Source organism: Thunnus maccoyii, chromosome 17, assembly GCF_910596095.1.
Source record: "Thunnus maccoyii chromosome 17, fThuMac1.1, whole genome shotgun sequence".
Classification (NCBI taxonomy): domain Eukaryota; kingdom Metazoa; phylum Chordata; class Actinopteri; order Scombriformes; family Scombridae; genus Thunnus; species Thunnus maccoyii.
The window spans coordinates 3,941,004-3,951,343 of NC_056549.1; the positions used below are offsets into that span (position 1 = coordinate 3,941,004).

The 10,340-nt window shown below is 42.7% G+C and overlaps 1 protein-coding gene across 3 annotated transcripts; it reads left to right on the forward strand.

Moving 5' to 3' along the window:
* The first annotated feature begins 381 nt into the window (after positions 1–381).
* On the forward strand, positions 382–8,699 carry angel2 (angel homolog 2 (Drosophila)). Of its 3 annotated transcripts, none has more exons than XM_042390132.1 (9): positions 382–625; positions 3,838–4,754; positions 5,791–6,011; positions 6,218–6,287; positions 6,478–6,908; positions 7,058–7,193; positions 7,373–7,442; positions 7,723–7,856; positions 8,231–8,699. In XM_042390132.1, the coding sequence occupies exons 2-9, from the start codon at positions 3,845–3,847 to the stop codon at positions 8,392–8,394; spliced, it is 2,136 nt and encodes a 711-aa protein (XP_042246066.1). In that variant the 5' UTR covers positions 382–625; positions 3,838–3,844; the 3' UTR covers positions 8,395–8,699. The 3 variants fall into 3 exon arrangements, with proteins under 3 accessions (XP_042246066.1, XP_042246065.1, XP_042246067.1); XM_042390131.1 differs by lacking the exon at positions 382–625 and adding an exon at positions 1,252–1,386; XM_042390133.1 differs by lacking the exon at positions 382–625 and adding an exon at positions 1,252–1,386 and having other exon boundaries at positions 7,376–7,442.
* Positions 8,700–10,340: the final 1,641 nt, after the last annotated feature.

Below are 10,340 nucleotides of genomic sequence, written 5' to 3' on the forward strand. Positions count from 1 at the left end.
CCGATGGTGGTTCAATATTCAACTTAAACAGGTGTGATGTTTAAACTTAAAGCCTCCAGTGAACAAACACTGAGACTTCACAGTGAAGGAGGAAACATCTTGTGTCCAGCAGTTAAACTTCTGAAATGAACAATATTTGCATATTTATAGTTATGGATTTTTTTTAATGAGGGAGAAGGAGTAGATGTCATTTTAAGGATTTTAACAACATAATTGAACTTTTTTTGTGGAAAAACCATATCAGACACACATTATTATTCAAAGTGGAGTACTTACAACCTTTAAATACAGCACTTGAGTAAATTAACATAGTTATTTTCCACCACTGCTTTATGGTGCTGCTTTCGTGCAGTTAAAAGCACAATAAACTGAAGAGAGAGAGACACACTCTCACACTCACACACACACACCCGCAGTGAGGGAGGATGTGTGCGGACTGCTCTCTTCTCTCAGACCAGCGGTGATTTTTAACCACACAGTGAATCATTAATCTGTTCTAAGCCGGTTTACTTTGGACTTTAGCGAAATGGATTAATAGGACATGTCGCACGTTAGAAGCTGACATCTTTTCTTTTTAAACCGTTTGTAACGGCGCCGCTGTTCTCCAGACGAGGCTCGCTTTTACGTAAGTACAATGACCTTTTCGTTTGTGCAAAAACCTTATATTTTCAAGACGGCTAAAAATGAAGAAAAACGCTGCGATTGTGTATTTCCACCTGCTTCACCTTTGTGTGTAATTTAGCCATGACACTTGATTATTACTACGTAAAAAATCGTAACATTTTAAGATGCTCTCGATGAAAAAAAGATGAATCGGTGAGCTAGTTATGTTTCTAGTCGGACCACTGTTTCCGCCACACCGAGACGTTTGTAGTCCGTTCACTGTCAGTCGATGCTAGGCAACGGAACAAAGAGACTACAAGTTCCAGCGCGAGCAGAAGGCTCCAGTGCTGCATTCACGTGCGTTCGGAACAATCGGTATTATCCGCATGAATACGGAGCGGCCCAGCGATCATGTGCTAGAAGAAAATAGCGGTAAATTCATGAAAGGAGACACTTCTTGAACTATATAGTAAAGAAAAAAACAGCGTGTGGGGTATTTTGCTGCCTGTTTGGTTTAAACAAGAGATTCAGCTCAAAAATCTATTCCAGGTGGCGTTACTCGGCCTGTTTCTTTACGTTTTGGGAAACACAAGCTAAGAAATGCAGCACAAGTTTCCGCGTCTCTTACTTTCTACGTCAGCCGTGACGTATTATGTTGGGGACAGAGAACCTGTTATTCGAGTTCTCATCGATTTAAAACTTAAATAATGTTTACAGATAATTATTTGTCTGTTTGCTGACGAGTCGAAACATAAACGATGTTTTCTCCACCGCCGGCGGGAAGTGAGTACATTAATGTCAGCTAGCTGCTCAGGATTTAAAAATAAAGAGGAAATCTGAATTATGTTTTCATTCAACAAAACTAAAGACAACAAACTAACTTAATTATTCTATAAAACACACCAACATTTGTGCTCTAGTTTGTCATCATGATATTTTAGGAAGAACAGCAACATAAATAACAACTTCTGGTTAAAATTTTCCAAATAAAATCATAAATTGACTGAACTATTTGTGGGAATTCTGGCTCTTGTTAGTGATCCGGATCATTTGGCTGTTTCAGCTCCCAAACGGTTCTTCATTTAATTTAGCACTGTTTTGTCTTATGATCGGTATGTATGAACATATATATCACTTAAACTGTTCAATGTAATTATACTAAACCTTATTCCAGAGTACCACAGTTGTATATTATGTTTGGTATAAAAACCTTAAATAATGTAAAACATCAAACATTATTACACACGTGTATTGAACGTTTTATTCATATTGAACTGTTCAAAACAGCCTCCTGATACCAATACTGATACTAATACTGACACCAATACTAATACTGATACTGATACTAATACTGATACTGATACCTGGGCTTTGGGTATCGGCTGATAGGGTCAGAGGTCACCTACAAGGTCACTTCAGGAGTAAAACACTTGACATTGAGGTTAGAGGACTTTTCATATCAGAATTTAAATATCCAGCTCTTCAGTGTTTCTCTTCTAGGCTGTAACACAATGAGTTTAATATAAAACAATTATTACCATTAAAAAGTATGAAAGGAGAACTGTAGTTAGTACAACATGTGTTTGTTAGCTTTGCCGGTAGCAAAAAATCCCCGCTGGGATACTTGATCACATGCATTCTGTGAGAGATCCAGTCCTTTCTTTCTTTTTAGTAGAAAAATGAGCAGGAATTTTGTCAGGAAGACAAACAAGGGCCTGACTCCACCAGATGTGATGCTCAGGGTCATGTCAGAGACGTGAAGCTGCACAATATTGTTATATAAGGATTTTCCTGTTTATGTTCTCTAGTGCAGGAGATGTTAGCTTGTTACATTTCAATGCAATGAAATGTTTTAAATCCATTTTTAAGATCGCCTCCATATTTTATTTTACCCCATTAAAATAACACGGGGACAACCAACCTCACAGTGGTTGTCATCAGTGCACAAGACATATTTGACAATCTGCATCTTCTGAACAGAACAAGCTTAAAGAGAGTAACATCACTCTAATCCCAGCTGACACTTCAGGTTTCATTTACACATTGAGAGAGAATCTATTAAGGAAACAGTTTTGTGGGATTCAAATGTAAATAAAAAGTGTTACTATCAACCCTGTTCTCCCCTCATGATCTGATACCAATAATCTGTTTACCTCACTGTGTGGAAGAGACTGGGATCATTCTGTTATGTGTTTAGGCAAAATCAGGCGACTTAAACATTGCTTTCCTAACTTTGTAAAACACTGAATTGTTATTTATTAAAATAATGGCGTCTGATACCAGATCCAGCTGTCTGAGTCAGTATCTGACTGATATCTGATGGGTTCGGTATGGACGGGATCTTTGTCATTACACGCTGTTGGTCGTACACACATCAATACAACATTCAGTGTGTGAATGAGCAGTGTGGAGAAAAGATCATGTTATTATTCTCTCAGTCTTGTATCAATTTACGAAAGAAAGAAAAAAGGCATCAGCTCTCAGACGGGAGTCGTCTCCCATCGTTCACTTAAAGGACTCTGACTCCTTCATGATCGACACATCACTGACTTGAACGCGGCTCATGACGAGTCTTAAAGTGCAAACTGACAGTTAACAGTCGTTTAATAAACAGCTTTCAGACGTCGATCTATTAAAACTAATGATATAAAAGCTGATAAAGCACAAAGACGTTTTAATGTGTCTGATGTGACTCAGTATCAGTAGGTCGTGATTTATCTCTCTCTTTCTTTCTGTTTGTTCTATATTTAACGCTACTACAACCAACCCAATTAGTCAATTAATCGATTAAGTTTGTCGACAGAAAATGTTTCACCAATTTTGATATTGATTGATAATTTCAGTATCATTTATAAAGCAAAAGTGTCACATTATCTGCTTCCAAGCTTCTCTAATGTGAGGATGTGCTGCTTTTATCTGCTATTGATCGAACAAAGTAAACAATTTGATGACATCATGTTTGGCTCCGGGAATAAATAAATAAATAAAATAATCAAAATCAGCTTTATCGGCCAAGTATGTTAAGGTATAGAAGGAATATGACTCCAGTTTAGTGTCTCTCAATGTTCTTACACACAACAATCTTCAGCGAGATAAACAAGAACAACAAGCTGAACAAAGATAATTAAACGTATCGCTGTTATGTTCACGTAAACGGGTGAAAAACAGATACATACATGTTTATATAGAGATGAAACTGGAATTAATATACTGATCCTCTTCTCTTCCCTCCAGTCACCCCATGTTCCTTCGCCAGCTGAGCTCCTTCGGCTCCTCCTTCCTTCGCCGCGGCCGTGCTGCTCCCTGCAGGGCCGGTTTCAGGAGCGGCGGTGCCTCCTCCGCCTCCCCCTCCCGCCCCCATTTCACCCCCGCTCCTCCTCCATGGTGGACGGTGCGGGGATTTCCTCCCTGGCCTCCTCGACTCCCCCGCTCCCACCCAGCAGCCCGTCAGCTTTCCTCCGGTCGGACGTTACACCTCGAGAACATCAACCCAGGCGCCGCCGCCACTGCCGGTAGCTGGCGTTCATTCAACACCTCTGCCGGCCTCATGATGGAGCGCTCCGACAGAGGGCCGCCACACAAACGGAGGAAGAGTGTAGAAGAGAAGGGCGGCAACGAAGAAAGGGAAAGAAACAGAGGAGGAGCACCGGGAGGAAAAGCAAAGGATGGAGGCTCCAAGAGGGAGCAGCATCACCTGGATCCCGGCGCCGACGGCAGCTTCCGACCGAACCACCGCTTCAAAGATGGGAAACATGGAGCTGGAAAAGGCGGCAGTAGGGAAAACAGCAGAGATAAAGACATGGAAAGGACTAAAAGCGGGAATAAAGACAGAGATGGAAACACGCAGCGAAGAGACGGCGCCGGTAGAGATGAAACGCCGCATCGAGGGAGGAGCGCACATCAGCAGGGAGGACGTAAAGACTCCCAACCCGCAGCGTCCAGGACTCAAACCTCCGGGTTCAAACCTGAGCAGCAAACACAGGTCACGCACAAACCAAACCCCTGGTTTAAAGACCGGGACAGAAGTAGAGACGGAGGAGGGCGTCAGTCCCAGCCTCGCAGCACAGCTCCTCCCCCGAACCCCTGGCAGGTTGCCGGGGCCGACAGGCAGCCGCCTCCGCCTGGAACCTGCCCGCAAGTTCCAGTGAAAGGTCAGTTCACTCATTACGGTGTGTTTTTACATCACTGCGGAAACATACAACACGGTTTTAGTCTTTATCTTGCAGACTTCACTTCATGTTACTGTCAGATTGATGCTAATAATCCATCACAGTGATCAATTTATTTGATTTTCAGTTCAGTCACATCGTCTTTCTGTTGTAGTTCATTGACAAACAACAGCTGAAATAAAACATCCTCCTGTTAGTCATTCAAGCTGCTTTCACACCTGTGATACGGTTCAGTTGTTCCAAGTAGTGGCCGTTTGTAAATAATTAAAATCAAACTTATGATGCACGACGCGGATCTGAGCTAACGTTCATTTAGTAAATTATTTGAAACAGACGAAGGAGACTTACATGACGTACTGTGTTACCCATCAGTCACCTGTGAACAGTGTGGATCCATCTGTGTTTATCTGATATATATCACTCAGGTCTTATATGATGCACATATAGTGTCGGTGCAGTGAATCGCTCACTGAACATCTACTTACTGTTGTTGAGCTGCTGTTATCACAGGGTGCAAAGTCACATCTTCAAACCCGTCGTAAACCTGCAGGTTGGAACTTTTACAACTAAATGAACGTCTGTTACATTCAAGCCAAACGAGTTCACACAATGCTGACTGAGCCTTTCACCTCCAGATAAATCTTTCAGTATACTGGAGATATTAATCTGGTGTCGGGTTTGACATCATGCACACCAGAGACTTCACCGGCTAACTTCCTGTTAGCGCTCTGCTAACTTGAACGGGATAATATAATTAAATCATGCGGCTCCTCTAGACTTTCCAAATGTCATCAGACTGATCGGATCAAATTCTGATAGTGAAACCATCATTTCTCGGTGGTTGTGTGACGCTCAAAACAATTTATCCACCGTTTTACAACCATAACAGTAGTGATGGAGGAGGCTACAGCAGAGTCTATGACATGTAATTCATCTCACAGCCAGAAGGGGGAGACAAAAGTCCCGCACCGCATCTTTAAACTCTCTTCATCTTCCTCGCCTCTCTCTCTCTCCTCAGCTCTTCAGAGACAGTGGGAGTCATCTCCCGCCTGCAGAACATTTCCGCAGCCGCCGGGAGTGAACGCAGCGTTCGATTTCTCAGTGCTGTCCTACAACATCCTGTCTCAGGAGCTGCTGCGGGACAACATCTACCTGTACCAACACTGTCACCCCGGCGTGTTGCCATGGGAATACCGGCTGCCCAACCTGCTGAATGAGATCCGGCAGTACGACGCTGATGTGAGCAGATAAGATCAGATAAAACTCTAATGATCCTTGTGAGGATAAGACAGCTGTTCAGGCAGAATTCAGCTGTAGGATACAGGATTCAAAAAAGTATGTGGACACGTAAACTTAACTTGTATACAGGACTGTCCACATACTTTTGGCCATGTAGCATTCATTCTGCTATCATCATCATTTATACTCACTTTTTTTGTTCTTAGATCCTTTGTCTTCAAGAAGTCCAGCAGGACCACTATGAAAACCAGATTAAACCTGCTCTACAGGACCTAGGTACTGTGTGTGTGTGTGTGTGTGTGTGTGTGTGTGTGTGTGTGTGTGGCAGTAGTTGAAACACGAGGCAACACTCTGCTTTCGATGAACATAATAAAAATATTTAAATACACAAATGTCATATCATGTTTCTAACTGTATGTGTGTGTGTGTGTGTGTGTGCGTGTGTGCGTGTGTGTGTGTGTTTCAGGCTACCAGTGTGAGTATAAGAAGCGAACGGGGAAGAAACCAGACGGTTGTGCCGTCATCTTCAAAACCTCCCGCCTGTCACTCCTCTCCTCCAATCCCGTCGAGTTCTTCCGACCCGGCGACGCCCTCCTCGACAGGGACAACGTCGGACTGGTCGTGCTGCTGCGGCCGAACGACGCCGCCGCCCGGTCGGATCCCTCCGCTTTCATCTGCGTCGCCAACACTCACCTCCTCTACAACCCCCGCCGAGGCGACATCAAACTAGCCCAGCTGGCCATCCTATTGGCCGAGATCAAACGGTTGTCCCGCCTCCCGGATGGGTCGAGCAATCCGGTTGTTCTGTGCGGAGATTTTAACTCCACCCCCTTGAGCCCGCTGTACAGCTTCCTGACCACCGGCAGCCTGGAGTACCAGGGCCTGCAGATCGGCATGGTGAGTGGGTTTCAACTGTTGTTCGGACGAATCTGGTCATTTTAACACGTCATCTTCGGTATTTTTCACTATTGTCTGACATTCTATAGATCGACTGTTTGATCGTTGATCATGTGTTTTTATGTGTGTGTGTGTGCGTGTGCGTGCAGGTGTCGGGTCAGGAGAACAGTCCCAGAGGTCAGCGTCTCCTCACGGCTCCCATCTGGTCTCACAGTTTGGGAATCAACCAGCAGTGTCAGTACGAGAACAAACACGCTGCCGAGACGTCGTCCAGCAGCCCGACAGGTAAACTCAGCACTAAAACTACCAGAGTTCTACTCTACTGTAGTTCTACTGTAGTTCTACTGTAGTTCTACTGTAGTTCTACTGTGTTTACTACGTTTGGTTGTGGTTTACGGTCCGTTCAGTCTTTGTTTATTCAGATTGTAAGCTTATCTCACGTTCCTGTCGTCTCTGTCTGTCAGCAGTAGAAGGAGCGATCTCTAATCTGACAGTAGAAGAACTTGCAACCAAAGCTGCTGTTTCTTTCCACAGGTAACATCTCTCTCTCTTCATTTCTCCATCCCTCTCTCAGCAGCCTTTTAGTTATAATATGTGACCTTGTGAAACACTCAGTTGGACAGAAACACTCTGCAGCTGTAAAGTGTGTTTATGTTGAAGTTTCACAAGTTTCTGTTTAACGCTTTGATTTGATCATTTGGAATCAACACTGTATTTCTTTCTAAAGTCCAAGTGTAAAGCTGAGTCTGCAGTCTGTACCAACACACACACACTCTGAACCTGTGCGTGTGTGTGTGTGTGCGTGTTTCTGCAGAGCGAGGATCGAGCACAGCCTGAAGCTGCAGTCGTCCTACCAGCACTGCCTGCCGCCTGACGGGAGACCTGAGATCACCACCTGCCACTCCCGCACGGCCATGACGGTGGACTACATCCTGTACACTCCTGCAGGTACGAACACATGCACACACACACACACACACACACACACACACACGCACATGCACACACACACACACACACACGCACATGCACACACACACACACACACACACACACACACACACACACACTCAACTGAAGTGCTAACTAGGACTAGTTTTGAACGTTTTTGACGCTGGTGTCAGTATAATACTTGAGTTTCTCTTCCAAAATCAAAATGCTTTCCTCCACATCTCACTTCCTCTAAACAACGTTCTTTTTAATTTAAGAGAAGAAGAAAGTTTTTCTTTCTTTCTATTTTACTTTCTATTTTCTCACATCTTTTCTCCTGTCTGTCACCATCTTTCTTTCCTTTCTTTTCTTCTACTTCTTCTCCTTTAAAGAATCGATCGCGTCTCCGTCACCTCCCGGTGGGCGGGGCCTCCAGCTGCTGGGCAGGCTGTCATTGGTCGGCCAGTCGGAGCTGGAGGACGTAAACGGCCTGCCCAATCACCAGCACTCGTCCGACCATCTCCCTCTCCTCGCTCGCTTCCGCTACCAGCGCTGACCTGGAGTGTCGTCACGGCGACACGGGGGGACAGCCAATCAGAACATCTCTAGCGGCACGATGCTAAAAAAAAGGCAGCTCAGGGATGGAGGGAGCGATGAAGACGTGTGATGATGAACAAGTCGTTGTTACTCAGTGTTTTATCTCAGCAGGCAGCTTCAGTGGTGCCGTGCAGAGTTTGCACACATATCAAGTTCTCAGTCACATTTTCAGATCATCTTTAACCTTCAACAAGATAAAACATCCTGAGGTCCAGATTCATAAACAACACATGTTACTACAAATACTAATATTCATCTGGTTGATTCTAATTTCTTCACTTTGGAGAAGTTCACAAATTTAAAAATTCCTTCTGAAAAGAACGAAGACTTCAACTGTGGTTAAAGGTTTTATTGTATATAGTTTACTTTCTTATCGCTGTCTTTTTGCAGCATGTGAATATGAAGAGACGGATTTTAAATGACGGTTTTTTTTTTGTTTGTTTTTTTTAAATCTTGAAGTTAAAATGCTGCTGATGAGGACAAATACTTGATTTGGACGTGATAACGGAGCAAAGCAGCCGCCATCAATCATCTCCAGATATTTACTGAATTAACTGTTTATCAAACTCAGTTCAGACATTATTGATTCATGAAGGAAAAAAGCCGAATGTTCAGCTTCTATTTTAAAATGCTTCAACGTTTTCTTTTGTTTTATCTAATGTGCCAAAAAACATACATTAAAAATGACATTAAAGCAACTATAATGAGTTTTTAACTGGTTATGAAACAGTCTCAGTTTAATACTGATGCTTCTATATGACCTACATAAACAAACAAGACCATCAGCGAGAAGATTATTTCTATATAATTATTATAAATGATTCCCCCCAAAATCAGACGAAACAAATTACAACACACAGACCAGAAGAACCGACTGTATGTTTACGTTACATGTAGCGTTGTAGCATGAGGGAGGACTCTTCTCTTTAACTTTAAAAGTAAAGTTGGACTCATTTTAAAAAAGATGAGAAAGCACGAACGAGAGAGAGAGAGAGAGAGAAAGAGAGAGAGACAGCAGCGGTGGTCGAGCGAGCTAGAGAGTGAATAAAGAGAGCGAGCGGCGGTATAACAGGAATAAAGGACCTGCCGTACCTGTGACCTCGCTGTATGAACGGTACGAAAACTAAACTTTAGGCGAAGGTGATCATGGTAAATGTAGTCCTCATTCCAGATAAACACTACTGCTTTTGTCCACAGGGGGGCGCTGAAATCAACAGGAAGTGAAAGTTCCTTGTAGTAACTTTAAATTAAACACTGTACAGCAGGAAATTATTTCTCTTCAAGTTTCAGTATTTATTGTAAGAACTGATACTGTATAATAACTTCACATTAAAATGTATATTTCATCTTTAGATCCAGTTTGAAAAACTGTCCAAAAAAAAAAAAAAAATAGGAATTTTGTTCATTTAAAAAACGGTGAAATGAAAGATTTGCTCATCTCTGTTATGATTTCTTGTACATAATCGACGAGGCATGGATATATTTTTTTAAATGGAAGTGTTGAGTGTTGTTTGACAGTTTTTGGACAGTTTACAGTTTGTAAATAAAGGACTTCATGGTTTTAACACGTGGCTGCTGTTGGTTTCATGGTGTTTTCTGCAAAAAATACACAAACAGTGTGAAGAAAGATGAAGACAGAGTTTTAGATCTGTGTGTCTCGTCTACACAGATCTGCCATCTGTGCATTTTAACACTATTTCACATGTTTGCTCTGAGTTGGAGTCGACTGGTTTTCCTGTTTGTTTGTCACTGGAGAAATAAGTGTTTAAATCAGTTCTGTTCTGCTGTTTCAGTCTGACAGGATTAAATCAGATTTTTTCACCATTCTTACCTCACTGGAGGCTGTTTTCTGTTTATTTATTATGGAGACAGTTTTACCCTCCTTTTTATCCTTTTTGTAGTCGA